Source organism: Drosophila grimshawi, unplaced genomic scaffold (genome assembly GCF_018153295.1).
Source record: "Drosophila grimshawi isolate 15287-2541.00 unplaced genomic scaffold, ASM1815329v1 contig_311, whole genome shotgun sequence".
Taxonomy (NCBI): domain Eukaryota; kingdom Metazoa; phylum Arthropoda; class Insecta; order Diptera; family Drosophilidae; genus Drosophila; species Drosophila grimshawi.
This window is the reverse complement of record NW_025063098.1, coordinates 20,100,334-20,116,032: the sequence shown is the minus strand read 5'-3', so window position 1 is coordinate 20,116,032 and position 15,699 is coordinate 20,100,334. Positions and strand designations below refer to the sequence as shown.

Genomic DNA, 15,699 nt, shown 5'->3' with positions numbered 1-15,699 from the left:
ATAATACTTGAGAGTCTCATCCAGACTACCCACTTTTATAGATTTTTGTTCAGGCGTTGAGTCAGCTGTGTTGCTAAAAATAACAAATGCCAATCAGCAACAGCTGTGAAATCAAGTCATTAAAAAACACTTGAAAAAATAATTTTTATTGGAAAGCAGACGATACAAATTATAGGAAAACAAAAAGTACATTTATTTATTTTTCGTGGAATATTTAATGTATTAGTTTAGTAAGCTTAAATGCAAAAACAGATATTTGAACAACTTTTTCCAATTCTGTATATTTTTCACGTCCAAAGATTAATAAAGTTTGCTATCCAATGTGCTTACAGCAAGAGTCCACTTATTTAATTGAAAATTTCATAAGTTCAAGTTTCTGAAATGGAAATATGGATATAATCGTAATGAGCTGTCGCAAAGCCACGCAACAGACAAAACCAAAAGAAAAACTTAAATGAGGCAGAGATCTCGTTCATGTTTCATGTTTCATGTTTCAAGCTGCCTGACAGATGATCACTCTTAATGATGCTGCCAGCTACAGCAAGAGTAACAACAACAATAATAACAACAAAAACAAGCACAGAAACAACTCTCATTATTTTTCAAGCATTTTTTATTTTGGTTACTACAAGTTTTGGTGCACTTCACTCGATTTGGCAGATGCGTCAGCACTTGACCCGCGCTGGCTCCAGCCCCAGCTGAGACTCGAACTCGGACTCGAGCGCGGACTCCATCTTCGACTGTGTCCCATGCTTGTTAACCGCCAAATTAAGTTGACGTTGACGTAATGCTGCGCCACTCGAGTAGGTCTCACTTTTTTGATGATGAAGTGCAGCATTTGAGGCCGCTGTTGTCGGTCAATTAGCTGCGCATATCAAAAAACCAGGCACAACATAAAAAACAGTGGCAGAATGGAAAGCCTACCATCACATGACCGTCCAACTTGGGCTGTGGGTCATATGGAGTCTTTAATTGGCATCGTTGTGTCTACCAAGACAATTTGTTGAATGCCTCACAGTTCACAAGTGCATTCTCAGTATGTTTTCTTTTCTGTTACTGTTGCACATAATATTGTCATTTTTTATGCAAGAAATTTTGTTCTTAAGCGGTTTAGTTATTATTTCTAACCATAAATTTGTAATTACAACTCTTTTGAATAACGGACCATTATAAAAAGATTATTCCTGACGAAAATCAGTTTAGCTTTCATCAGTTATTATAAGTTTGGAAACTAATCAAGTTAAAAGTGTTTTCACCATTGGCTGCAATTGTAAAAATTAAAGATGAACAAACTTTATTGAACTACAAATCGATTTGGAAAATAAATAAATTTAGATTCCAAATCCAATCATATATGCCATATTCAAATTGGTATTTCTCATACAATAATAAAGGTGCGGCAAGAACTTTTGTTGCCTTAGATCTGTATACTGTGTATATCATAGACAAGCTCTGTTTTGACTAATGGCCACTCCTGAAAATGAAAACCATTCTCGCAGTTCTGCAAAGTATATTTAGTGTGACATATTTCCGTTTGTTAGTAGCTCAAATCTGGTATTTTGGTTGTCCAGTCATTGTCGCTGTTATTGTTAGTGGCTACGACACATGCACGGGCCAAATGGTGCACCACTCAAAAGTTGGCACGCAGCTCGGTCAATGGATAAGTGGCGCAGAAACAACGGGCGCTACAAAACGGTAGCCTTTTTGGAGTAGTCGTATGTACGTGTGCCTGACAACAATGGTATTGTTGTCGGGTTTCAGTTGTTGCCCGCATATTGAAAAGCGAAAGAAATGGTGAAAATAGCAAAAGCCCAAAAGCGGACTGACAAAATGTGTATATATCGGTCTCGCCATAGTATGTATGATAAATGGCATAGTTTATAGCAAGTCAAGCACTGGCGATTGTCCAGCACAATGTAAATTTCCATGGACTTTTTTGGAGTGTTTGGCCTTTAAGTAGTCCTTCGGTTGGCCACATCTTAAACCAAGTCAAAACCATAGATGCAGCCCATTTTGCTAGGTCGTTGGTGTGGTTGCAGCTGCCCCAGTGCTGGTTTATGAAAGGGTATCATAATTTACCACAAATATGGTCATAATTTTGGGCTTTTACTTTTCGGCTATTCAGCTGCTTCGACGTTAATGAAGCAGCCCCAGCCAAAAAGAAGACAAAAAACGCCAAATCGGTGCTAATTTAAGAGGTCGGCCGATGGCCACTTGTTACTTGTTGGCATCACATCGCTGTGGCCATTGTTGCCATCGTTTCCTAGTAATCTGCGGAAAAACGTGTCATTCCTAGTCTCGGCAGTCTGGCCAGGCTGTGCCACTCTATAATCAACAATAACAACAACAACGTTTGTCAGCCAGCCAACCAGTCGCCTACAATGTGGAGCAACGTGAGCAATCACGTCCGGCTGCATCCTGAGCGGGCTGGCTGCTGAGGCCGCCGGCCTCAACGTTCAGCCACGCTTCAATAAATGTCACTCCTCGAGCTTTGCATCTAAAAATTGATGACAATAATTTGTTGCATTTGGCCGAGGGGGTGTGGCCAGCCAGCAAGCTAGCCGGGTAAGACTAGCCTGGTAAGCAACAAATTGTCTTTGGCAGACATTTGGCTCTATAGCTGTCCCTGCCAGCGTTGGCGTTCCACTTGGACGCGACGCGACGCGATGCCCGCTGCCGTTTTTCGACACAATTTATACAAAGTGTCGCAGTTTTTGGCGCTTTGCATTTGTTGCTGACAGCGAAGTAAGTCCCCCTGCAGCACCATACTGCAACATGCCACGCCCTAGTGCACAGCTTCTATTGGCGGCTGCACTTTGCAACTAAACAAAAATGAGCCATAAATTTCGTCATTTTGTCGCAAGTCGTTTGTATACCCTAACCGCAACAGGGTTAGGTGGGGCAAGTCGTTGATTGCAAAGCGCTATGCGAATTGTTTGCCCAATTCCGCGTAAAATCAACACTCAATATATGTATATACATTCATATATACGTATTTATTTATTTATTTTGTAGCTGTTTTTTGCTGAACTCGCTTTGCTTTGATTTCGATTGCACATTTTTCAATTTGATAAATTTATTGAGTTTCTTGCCACACTTTCCGAGCAAAAACAAATCACCTGCGATGCCAGCACTCGCGATAACACAAACGAAATTCAATACAAATTATAATGGATAATGCCATTGCCAGTGCCACTGTGGTTCCCCATGCAAGTAGTTACCTTTATGGCCATCGCCTTGTAAATGGCATCAATTGCGACCTTTTGCCATTCTTACGGAAACATTTCGCTAATGAAACCGATACCTCAAGTGTCATAGCCTGGACTAGACTGTGCTCCAATCCAAGCTCCTGATCGACACACTCTGAAAAAATATCAGATACAATTTAAGTCGGTCTAAATACAATCCTTCTAATCTCACAAAAAAAATAGCAAGAATTAGTAGCTTATCCATTAATACTTTTCAGAAATCCCCTTTGATGTTGTATAATCATATTTTCCAGAAATTATCTATAATCTTAGAAAATAATAAGGCAAATAAGATTATGATATATCTCCACTACATCTAAGAGGCAATCACACATATAAATTGACAATTGATAAGCTGTTATGTGTGTAAATTATAAAAATAGTATTTAAAAAATAATTAGTGCTGCTTTGGAAAAATATTTTAAAAATTTTCTAATTTCAATACATATTTTTTTGTTAGTGCAGCCACTGGATACTGGCCTGTAGCAGACGCACAGCGGCTGGAGTCTGCCACATTTACTACATTCTAAGTCGACTTATGTTAGCCATAAAAATGTTAAGCTCACAACATTTGCCACATTGGCACCTTTATGCCAAGCAGTAGAAATGGAGCACGCACGTGGCACTCGCACCAGTCCTATGTAGATCCGAACCATCCAGCGAAATAGGATGCCACTTTAAAAGCCTGTACGAATCGCAGCTGCAGCTCATTAAACGATAACTGAGCAATCATTTTTTTGAAGGCTCTCAAGTTATTAAAGCTTTGCAGATCCATTAGGTAAGCTAGATATATTAAAATTTTGTCAGCTAGGCTATTTCAATTTGATATTGTACTTCGTTTTCACGACATATATGATGGTAAATGCGTCGACTAATAATTATCAAATTTAACTGATTGATTGTCCATTTAATTATTTAATTACAAAACACGCACATCACAAATAATAATAACAATAAAACAACAACAATAATAATAATAATAATAACGATTTGTGAACAACGCAGAAGGCACACACTTGAGTGCGCAATGGATGAGCTGTTGGATGCCAAAAAGACACGTCAAGACACATCATTCAAAGCTGTACCAATGGGCAATCACTGAACCTCTCTTTGTGCTCATACAATAGTCGAGTGTTTACGTGGGCGTGCAGCGAATGAATTACAACAACAATAAAAACAAACACAGCAACAACATATTGAACATATAAACAACATGCGACGTGCGCTGGCCTGATGCCAATTTCGTGGATACCAAGCTGGGACCCCAAAGCGACCAATGCATATATATATATATAAATATATATATATATATACATATATATGCTCAGGTACATGTGAACGTGTTTAAACAAATACAATTTGCAATTATATGGCAAGCAAATCAAGTAGAAATCAGCATGCGATTTCCACCTGTGATCGGCGTCATAATTCGTGGCTATGTTTTTGGTCATAAATCTAACGATTTACAATTATTTTTGTTTTTTGTGTTTTTGGCCACAGCTAGAGAGATAGAGAGAGAGAGAGAGAGAGAGAGAGAGCGAGAAACAAAAGTTGAATGCATTTCGTGGCACAGCGGGCAGCTGCAATAACATGGACATGCAACGTATGCAGCTGAAACAGAAAACAGAAACAGCAACAAAAGGCAACAACAGACAAATGCATAGCCATAATGGCCATTATGGTCATTTCGTTATCAATGCACACGGCCGACAAAAAAACAAGGAAGCGCCGATCGGTTACCATGCGCCCGTGCTGATCCAGCACCCGACGTGAGTTGTCATAAATTTCCATAGATTTTGCAATGAAAAACTGCTAAAATTATTTATGATGACGCTAACGAGCGACGACAGGTGACGCTGTCATCAGCATCTATCCAAGCAGCTCAATGCGTTGAACTCTCGCTCGCACACGCACTGATAACGCACTGCGTGGCAGCAAATTGATTTTGTGGCGCCGCCCGTGCTAAAAGCCGCAGGCGTCTCAGATCTCGCTGAAACTCATCCAGCTGCCATCGTCGCAGCTTGTCACGCATTATGCAAAAGACAAGTTAAAATGTATGTTAAGCGTCGACATCAGCGATTTGCTTGTCATACATACGATACAAAGCGGCTGATATAGTACATATACTTATATACATATATTCATACATCCATATATACATACATACGCACGTATGCTTGTGACTAGTAATAAATATGTAATTAAAAGTGAAATTATTTGGCCAAGTGGTCCTAACGAGTTAGCAACTCCAACTGCATTTCGTGATTGATGGATGAGTTTGAGTTTGTCATGCAAATTTCAACAGGCCGCCGTTTTCTGCTTCTCGTTGCAAGTTGCACGTTGCACACTGATGATGTTGTCTTGGTCTCTCGAGCAGGCTAACGAGCGGCGCGTGGTCGTCGTTGTCGTTGCTGTTGATGTTGCCGTCGTTTGTCGATGTATTTAGTTTTTCTTTTGCCATATTCTGATATCATAAATATAAAGCTGTTTTTATTAAAAATTGCACACTAGGCAAAGACGGAATCGGGGCTGACTATGGCATGTGTGTGGCGTATAAATTGCAGCCCGTTGGAATTTTAATGACAGCCTTTGGAAATTAATCTAACGCGGCTGGCACTTGGCACTGGCGCACTGGGACTGCAACTAGCACTTGTCTTTGGCACTGGGTCCCCCAGCTTTTGCTCTGGGTTCGGCTCGAATCGATCTCCGCATAATATCGCTGTCAAACGAGTTTCAAAAGTGTCGCAGCTGTAGTTATGGGTGTTGTTTGCGTCTATCGATATTGTTGTTGTTGTTGTTATTACTGTTGATTGTTAAGTGATTTGGCGTTTGCTGGGCTATCAGACCCAGCACATTGAAGATCACATCGATCGCAAAGAGTTTCTCAACTGTGCCAGCGATACTTATCAAGGCAGTGCCATAAAAATAAAGATGCCACCGCTGTGGTGCATCAGCGGCTTTCACTGGTACAAATATCTCGCAGGAAAATGCCACGCCAGTTTTGCGCAATTAATCGCATAGAAGAGTCCGATCTAAACACCGCCCCCAACCCGGCCCAGACGAGTTGCGACTCATTTGCATTTCGACTTAATTAAAACAGTGGGTGGCGGCAGCGAACGTGTTGGTGGTGCGGTGTGGTGCACTGGACGGTGCAGGCGTAGGCCGCTATCGGCTTGCGGCAGCAACAGCAGATGCATCGCTTTCTTTGCCAATTTCTCTGTGAGGCAGGTAAATTGAAATTTATGTGGAAATTCCATGGCACATCTGCCGTCTACCACTTTGATACTTTGAATTTAGTTGCTCATAATTTAGTTAAGAAAATCTATCGAGGCCAAAACGGTGGCAAGTGGGCGAGTCTACAGAATTTGTGGTCATGGGAAAAATGAAAAACAAAAATAAAATGTAAGCGTTCAGAACGAGGAGATAATGAAAAACAATTACGATCTAGCAACACGGTACACAGCACATAAATTTCATTTTTATTTACAATCATACATTAGAAACATACAATTATTGATGTATGTAGTCTAATTAGCTGTAAGGTAATCTGACAGTGAGTTATGAGTTTGTATAATGAGGTACTCGAAATGTAATATTATGTCAAATGAAACGTAATAAATTGGCCATCTATAATGCGACAATTGGCATGCTTTCAATATTGAATTTGACCAGAACGAATCCAGTCGGTAAATTAGTGGAACCAGACGAAACTTCAACGGTTTCTTTTATGCGACAGCCACAAAAGTTGTCAATTGATTTTATGCACTATTTCAATTGACCTCAAGTTGTTGTAGCGATTGTTGTTGGAGTGCTGGAAGCAACGGTAGCTACAAGAGTTGATATCAGAGTCGCAGCCAGTGCAAAATGAAACGAATTAACAATTTGATGTAACTGTGATTTTTGGTGTGCTTTTTGGCCGCAACCGTCGCACACGCCCTCACAACAAAACGAATTCAAAAGAAATGCTTATCGTGCTTCACAGAAACCGAGCAACAACAGCAACAATAACAGCAACAGCAAGAAAACATGAAATTGAAAATGCCAAACGCTAAAAGACAACTAGGCGACCAGTCTCCCCCAGTCCTCTCTCCTACGAGTACGTTCCGTTCAACAATGTAGCCATAGTAAAACTGTAACGAAACCCGATTGAACCCGCCATGGGTGGCTCGACTTGCCAGGGCCCAGAGCGGCGAGCGAGACGGCAACATTAGAGCAACAACAACAAAAACAACAACAGTGGACCAGGGACATGGACAATAACATGTACGAAAAATTTCATTGCTGGTGTGCTTTTTGCTCTAGCTCTCTGGCAGGCCACGATTCGCCAAGCCAAAGTCAAGCCAAAAACCACAAGCAACAACGCCAGAAATCTCTGCCAAAAAATCGCTGGCGGGCGTTTTGACCATGGCGCATGGAGCAGCTGCGGGCTTTGTGGCCAGGCCCAACTCCGGACATATCCTCAAGAGCAGCAACAATAACAGCAACAACAACCACAACGACAGCAACGACAAAAGCCCGAAAAAATAATTAATATGCCTCAAAAAAGAAACCGGGCAGCCTTTTATGACAGGCGACAAGGGCAGGGTTCGAGGCAGCGTCGATCGGGATGCAGCTGCACTTGGACGCTGGCCGCTGGCACTGGCAGCAGTTTAACTAACGGCTTCTGTGCTTGTTGTGCTGCCGTTTCCGCATCTCGGTGTCGCCTCAGAATGTGCACGATTTTCCTTCAGATTCAATTTCAAGTGCAGCAGCAGCAGCAGCAGCCGCAACAGCAGCCACAACATCAGCAATAGCAACAGCAGTGCCAAGCGCCGCTATTAAGTCGACAACAACAACAAGCAATAGCCCTAACCAGCTAAGCCGCCTGAGCTGCCTGAGCCCCCAGCGCCGTGTGCCTGTTTGCCACTGTCTGCCGCTTCTTGCCGAGATTTCTATCTTTGATCTCTTACTCCACATGCAGCAGCAGCAACAGCAACAGCAGCAACAGCAGCAGCGGCGGCAGCGGCAGCTTCGAGCTCAACCACTGCTGTCTGCTTGTTAAATTGCTCATTTAAAGCATAACGAAACGACTGGCTGCTTGGTTGGGCATGGCAGAGCCAGGCGCAGCATGTGCCGCCGGCTGCACTTCCTAGAACTTCGATCAGGCACTTGTTTTGCTCTACTATTTGCTCCCTATACAAAACTCACTGCAATTTGCCCATTGGCAGCCATGCCATTGGCACTTTTAATTAGCATACAGCGGAAATTAGTTTGCCGACTTTATGTGACATCAAGCAGTGGCAGTGCCCACACCAGATCTCCCCCAATAGATTTGCCCCAACAATATTCAACTATTGGTCGCGACAAGGCGGCCCCATCAAATGCCATACCCGTAAGCGGCGTTCAAATAAATTATGATCTATGAAATTTATCGTTGACACTGCGAAAACGGCAGACAACGGCCAGACAAAACAGACCGGCTGCGACCGAGGACTGAGAACAGAAAATAGCCACAGTCTCTCCAGCAGAGAACGAGTGACATAGACAATTATATTTGATAGTTTTATGGCATTTTCCTGTGCGTTAAAGTTTTTGCTTTGCGTACTTGACAGGGATTGGTAAGCCAACATATTTGACGCAAAAGAATTCAAATGCTTGAAAGCAACGAGGGCGATCGTTAAAGTTTCAGCAAATCTTAGAAATTTCTGAAAATAAAATTTCAAAATCAAAGTACTTTACTGAAAATTGGCCGATCCATTTGGTGAAACCTATTTACCCTCCTTTTTTAGATGTACTCTTAAGAACATTCTCTGTAGTGTGTTTCTTTGAAACTATATTTCAATTTATTATTTAATTTTAATTGTTGTTCGCTCAACTTGTCGATGAGCTGTTACTAAATTAGCGATTTAAACCTCTTGTGAACTATTATTAAAATTAAGAGTAAAATATGAGGAAATAAAAAGTTGAAGATATAAATAATGAATCGTGCTACATTCAAATTCCTTAAGTGTTCTTAGGCTTATATATTCTTTTATTTTTTATTTTATTTCCCCAAATTAATTTATTATTATTTAAGCTAAAAAGCTAAGCTGGAAACCAATAATCCACCATCGGAAAGTTGCAGATCTGTGAGTATTTGCATACAAGAAAGTTGCAAAGTTGGTCGCTGGTTTGGCCGGGAAAACTCCAAATTGATGTCACAAAACCAAATCATAAATCACGCAAATTATAGTTATTATTGCAAACAATACAAATGAACATATAAAAGATATATGCTACAGACACACATACAAAAATATACCTATAAAGATGTGTATAAACAACAGGTCGTAGAACAAGCGCCGTTGCCAAATCTTGGTAGGAAAAGGCCATAAATCTTACCGATACTGTGGCCAGCAGCAATCGACGTCGACATTCTGCATCGGTACCAACATCGGTATAGACATCGGTATCAACATCGGCACAGGCATCGGCATCGTCCATGCTTGACTGGACAATCATAATAATCACAGTCACAACGGCTGGCCACTTGCAGCAGCAGCAGCAGCAGCAGCAACAGCAACAGCAAGAATAACAACAACTGACAACAGGCAACAAAAGCTACTTACTATGTCAAACCGATATGCGACTGATAAAAACCTGTGCCGCAAATAATCAGAGATGGAAATACACTAATAATGAAAGGTAGCATGTTAAGCTGGAGTGAGTTTAACAATCAATTAAGCTCTTAAGCTAAAGTCGAAAAGTTTATGGGTTATTTAAATATGCACTTATTTTTTCTCTTAATCATAACTAAGATTATTAAACTATATTTCAAGGTATTTGCAAATTAAATTAAAGTGTATCCAAACTTCGATGCCTCATGGACCTCTTTTCACCTTGTTATTCATTGTTTTTTTTTTGTGTCTCCGTATATTTCTGCTGCAGCAAGAAAGAAAATTGACAATTGCGCACCTGCTTCATTTTCTTCTTCTCTTAGAAAGCGGCACTACTGCAATAGCAAGAGCAAATGCAGCAACAACAATGCCACTGCCACAGCCAGAGCCAGAGCCGCAGCAGCAGCAGTAGTTGCCTGTTTAATGGCACTTAACGGTCAACATGCTTACTGTGTAGCAGTAAACTTTGTGCCTATAGCAAAACTTTCCAAACAAAAAAAAAATGTAAAAAAAATAGTAGCGACCACATCTAATATCAAATATACTTACTTAAATATATGCCTATATTTAGGAATGTACTTCATATTGTGATCTTGTATTTAAGGCACCTTGCATTTGCATAAGCCAAAAATATGTACATATAAAATACCAAGAAATACACATGTCTATTAAATGTTCATGTGCATTTTTATGAATGCTTATTGCATTGCTCTAATTGTATGGTAATCGAAAGAGCCCAAAATAAATCTGAGCCGCAGAAACAGTCCAAATAAATTATGAGTAGGATCTAAGGTTCGCCTTGTTGCAACAGCAGCAGCTGCTGTTGCGGCGTCTTTTGTGTGGTTTTCATTAAAAAGTGCTTTTAGGTCAAACCAAATGGCCAACAGTGGCCAATTAAGCGAGCCAAAAAATCAGGCAGACAAACACGGCCAGGAGATCAATAAGCTGCTGATGATGAAGTTGTTTTGATAAAGGCCCTGCCTTAGAAAACGTGCTCAATTTATCGAAATCGGTGCAGAGCACTACTATACTATACTATGAGTGCACTTTGCATGGCCTGTTGCCCAAGATAAACATCATAAATGCATTGAAATGTCATTGCCAACTGTTGCTATCTGTTGCCGTCTCTGCTATGAACTACCCAAAAAGAGCCAGCGATGGCGATAATAACGAGAAGTTAAGCTCGGCCGATTGCACTTGGGCTTGACTTGGGCAGCATCAGCAGGGCGCAGCATCAGTAGACACAGGAGCAGCAATTGCCGTTACTTCTTATGCAATTACGAGTACCTGCAATTGCCGAAGCTTAATTAGAAACACATAGAGGGCAAAAGAACTCTGGACTTGCTGTACTCCGCAGACTTTGCAAGACTGCACTTGGACTCGTACACAGTCAGCAGACTGATGATTATTTATCACCGTCGTGAGTCGTGCGACAATGATGAGACGGCCAATAATGATGGCTAGCAAGAAGCCTTGTGCACAGTGATTCATTCTAAATCAAATAAGAGAAACTGCTCTACTTGTGACTACTCGTAAAATGTAAGGCAACCGTTTCGATAAAACAACGATCACGAAAACTAGCATACTTAAATCAGAATTGTGTTTCGGTAACATGAACACTTTCCTTTCAAATTTGGGGATAGCTACACTAAATTTAAAACACTTACATTTTATTTGCGAAAAATTTAAATTTAAATATCTTAGCTAGAAAGTGAGCTTTGAGTTGGGTTAAAACCACTGTGCATCGTTAGCAACATTTTGAATGCCAACATGTTGATCCTACCTGCCAACAATGGGCACTCAATCTTCAATGCCAATTGACTACAGAGCACCTCATTCAGGGAACGTCAAATACTCATCATCAGGGGAGCTGACGGAGTGTGAGAACAAAATTATATAAAATAAGCCAGGTAATATTAAGAAATACAAGCATCACAAAGCTACAGTAACAGACCTAATTAAAGTTTCTTATACAATGAACACTTTTTCATTTTAAATAACTCAATCGGCACAAAACACATACCTTATCAGGTTACGAGATTTAGTCATACCAACTGAATTCAGTAGCCAATTACAACTTGAGCCATGCAGTTTGTTTCGTTGTGCATTTTGCTGAGTTCGATTTTGGGAGTTTCAGCGATAAATGAATGGACAAGAGCTCCATTTGTAAGGGACGGTAAGTCTAGCATATCATTCTCAAAGGAATATTAACGTAGCTTATCTTCCCTATATGTATTTGCAGAGAAGTGTTTGTTTCGTGTTAATGCAGGCCCATGTCATGGCAAATTTAGAGTGTTCGGCTACGACCCATTTGCCCAAAAATGCTCCCATTTTATTTACAGTGGCTGTGGTGGAAATCCAAATCGGTTCGCATCGGAATTAGAATGTCGCCAGGCTTGCAACCCAATTTCGAAGAGTGATAATAACGATTATGACGAAATTGTTCAGGTAGACTTTGAAGAAGATTATCTAGACCATGTGGATTATGTTGAGTATGATGGAGGAAACTCCAAAAAATCGGATAACGATGATTTGGAAAATATTGAGGAAAAGAAAAATAGTAAGGAAGCTGCTAATAGTGAAACAGACGATCCACAAAATAATAAAAAGCATGAACTTGACAATGATGATGGAAAATATGTGGATATCACTAAAAGAGAAGGAAAATAATGAAAAGTTATAAGGAAAGCCATAAATTAATCGAAGTGAAATAAAATAATGCAAAAGCTGAAAGCTAACAAGGGCGACCTTTTGATGGAAATAAAAATGAAAATTAAGACAAAAACAAAATGTAAATAAAACCAATTAGGGAGACTTTATAATTTCAACATATTAATATTGAAAAATGTATATCGCAAGTCAATAATATAAAATATTTTAATATTTTAAATATATATTTCAATTATGAGAACTTTATAATCTCGACATATATAATATAAATAAATGTACAACTCAAGCTCAGATTATCACTACTCCAAATTACTTAGAATGTCAATTTTAGATTTTATCAGAATAAATTATTGTGTCGCTTAGTGCGGAAGTTGTGTTAAGTGTGTACAGAGCCTCAAGCGACAACAAAAATAACAAAAAGAGACAAGCACAAGTTGCGTAGCCAATGCAGCGGAACTAAACAATTAACGCCTCAATCTGTGCGATCGAATGCCGACTTATGATCCAGAATCGTATCGCACATTCTAATGACTTTATTATGAGCAATGCAGGGCAACATTAATGTGTTGTTGTTGCTGTTGCTGCTGTTGTTGCTTGGCGCTGCTGCACCCACCAAAAAATGACGTCAGGGGTGTGCCATAGAAGTTGTCGTTGCCATTGCCGTTGTCGTAGTCGGCTTGCAGCCTTTTAAGTGTGCCGTAAGCTGAAATAAACACGAGTACCCGGCCAGGGCAGGCCATGCTGGGCCAAACAGCGACTGTATATCAGTTGACTTTTCTGGCTTTGACAATTATTTATGGTAATAAATAGAACCGCTAGCTTGAAGCTGGGCACAGCTTAGCTGGATGTACAATGTACAATACGGTATGACGGTATCATAAGTACTAAATCTAGCGAGCCCACATAATCCGCCTCTAATTGCCGCACTCTGCGAATGTGTTACAATTTCTATAAAATTTTACGACCTCAACGATTTGTGCATGCAAATGCAAATTTCGATTGGCAATTACCACTCAGCATATTAAAATGTTGCAAACGTCATTGAATGCAACACTGACAATATTAAGCATGCAATTTATTAAGCAAAAAAAGGCTAAGATCCGGCGTTCCAGGCGTCCAGTCGTCCAGTCGTCCAATCGTCCAATCGTCCAGGCGTTCATTGTCAGCCTAACAAATGGCCAGTGTCTCATTAATGCCACACAATGGATGCAGCCAGCGGCATCGGCACCGACATCCCGCTGCGTCCAAAATATGCAACATTCATCAATCACACAGCAAACAGCGAGCACTGTTGGCCACAAATGAGAATGAGTTCACGCGCTGCACTTGGGGTCGAATTCAGTGCCAACTGTGGTCTGTGGACTCTAGCTGTGTCTGTTTTTGGCTGGGGCTTGGATTGATTTGCTTGCCGCATTTTCAAGTCAATTACACATATTTGTGGCATTTGTGGCACTCAAATGTGAATACCCATGCGGTGGGTCGCATATTGTTGTAGGTGTTAGCCGTCTGTCTGTTTCGCTATGTTTCCCAGTACCTCTCGATTTTCCCTGTTTCTTTTTTTGTTTCTTTCATTGTTGTTGATGTTTTGTGTTTTTTGTGTGTGCGCGTGGCATGCCACAACAGAGCCGTATGTGTCCGCCCACAGCGGCGCTGGACAAACAACGCCACAAGTGAGTCACGTTGCAAGTCAAGCGAGCCATAATTCATGTCCAATACTGTTGCACAATAGGTACAACTGTGGCATTTAGAGGGCCATCTAAGGGTTAAACATCGACTCTTATCGAACAGCTGTTTTTCAGCAAAGCTTCATACGCCGCCCACAAAATTTTAACGATGGCCCATAACTCAGTTGATAAGAAAGCTTTACTCTCACAACTCTGTGGCCCTAAGCGGCGCATGTGCACTGAGCGAAGTGACAGCGACACAGAGAGTGAGAGTATGAGTGAGAAAGAGAGAGAGACCATTTTTGGAGAGTGCAAGTGAGAGCGCGCGCGCATTGATAAGCAAACGAAAGCTCATCAGTGCCTGCACTAACAGCACAGATTGAAAACAATACAAATAACAATATAAGATACCTTTATCCGTATGGCAAGTGGCAACTTTAAAATACCGTATGTGAAAAATGCTCAAAATATATAAATTAATTATTAAGTTACAAATAAATAAATAAAGGAATACTAAGAATTTTTATTGGCAGCGAGCGATGAAATGTATTTAAATAATACCAAACGTGGGGAAGGCACTTTTATTATTGCAAATAATTAGTAATATAGCAAACAATGCAAAAAAAACGATAACAATCTGTTAGACATATTTACATTTGTAGACACGCTTACATTTGTAAATTCCACAAATGTACAAATGCATCGCTAAACGTGTAGATACACATCAAAGGTATATAGGAATACACGCATGCATGATCGCATATCTATAGAATGCAGCTGTGTGGCAACAGAGGCGTTCTGCTTGCCACATTCTTAATGCCTGATGACAACTGAATAAGAAGTTTATACTATTTTTACGACAGACGTTGCCAAGCACTCTCAGCACATACACCTCGCTCTCTCTCTTTCTCTCTATGTGTTACTCTCCCGCGCTTTCTCTCTCACTCTCTCTCTCTGTTCCACAGCTTAACGCTCTCTCTATCTCTCTTTTTGTAGAGGGCTCTCTGAATGGCTCCGACTCTTTTGCACATCAAAATACGTAAACAAAACCATTCCATCGTGTAAATAAACAGAAACGAAATACATTTATTCATACAGCTCGACTCTCGCTCCGCTCAGCTCTGCTCAGCTCCGTGGCGCTCTTTGGCCCGCATGGAGCAGCGACTGCGGCGACAGCAGAAGCAAAACAATCAAGTGAAAGCGCTGAGCGAAGCATAGCATATCTAAAACTTATTGTATTGTATTGTATCTACAACTTTCATTGGCGCGACGCTGCCATCCCGCAGCAGATACAGATACTACAACGCGTGCATTGCACAAGAGCAAAGTGCACGGCGCATGGAGCCACACAGAGCACGGCGCTTGGAGCACACGGAGAGAGCGTGCTGTGTAAAAACTGTAGATGTAATTCTTACGGAACCCATAGAGACCCAGACCCAGACACTGACAGAGTCAGAATCACCATCAACGCCAGGCTGAGTT

At 40.8% G+C, this 15,699-nt stretch overlaps 1 protein-coding gene across 1 annotated transcript; it reads left to right on the top strand.

The window, feature by feature from the left end:
* Positions 1-11,627: 11,627 nt before the first annotated feature.
* LOC6567511 (papilin) lies at positions 11,628-12,836 on the top strand. Its single transcript, XM_032740112.2, has 3 exons — positions 11,628-11,793; positions 11,915-12,059; positions 12,126-12,836. The coding sequence occupies exons 2-3, from the start codon at positions 11,969-11,971 to the stop codon at positions 12,551-12,553; spliced, it is 519 nt and encodes a 172-aa protein (XP_032596003.1). The 5' UTR covers positions 11,628-11,793; positions 11,915-11,968; the 3' UTR covers positions 12,554-12,836.
* The last annotated feature ends 2,863 nt before the right edge of the window (positions 12,837-15,699 follow it).

What these genes read in the sequence shown, in the direction of transcription:
- LOC6567511 (XM_032740112.2), top strand. Translation starts at nt 11,969, where the DNA reads ATGCAGTTTGTTTCGTTGTGCATTTTGCTGAGTTCGATTTTGGGAGTT. An exon ending in AGCTCCATTTGTAAGGGACG is followed by an intron (nt 12,060 to 12,125) that starts GTAAGTCTAGCA and finishes ATGTATTTGCAG; the next exon opens with AGAAGTGTTTGTTTCGTGTT.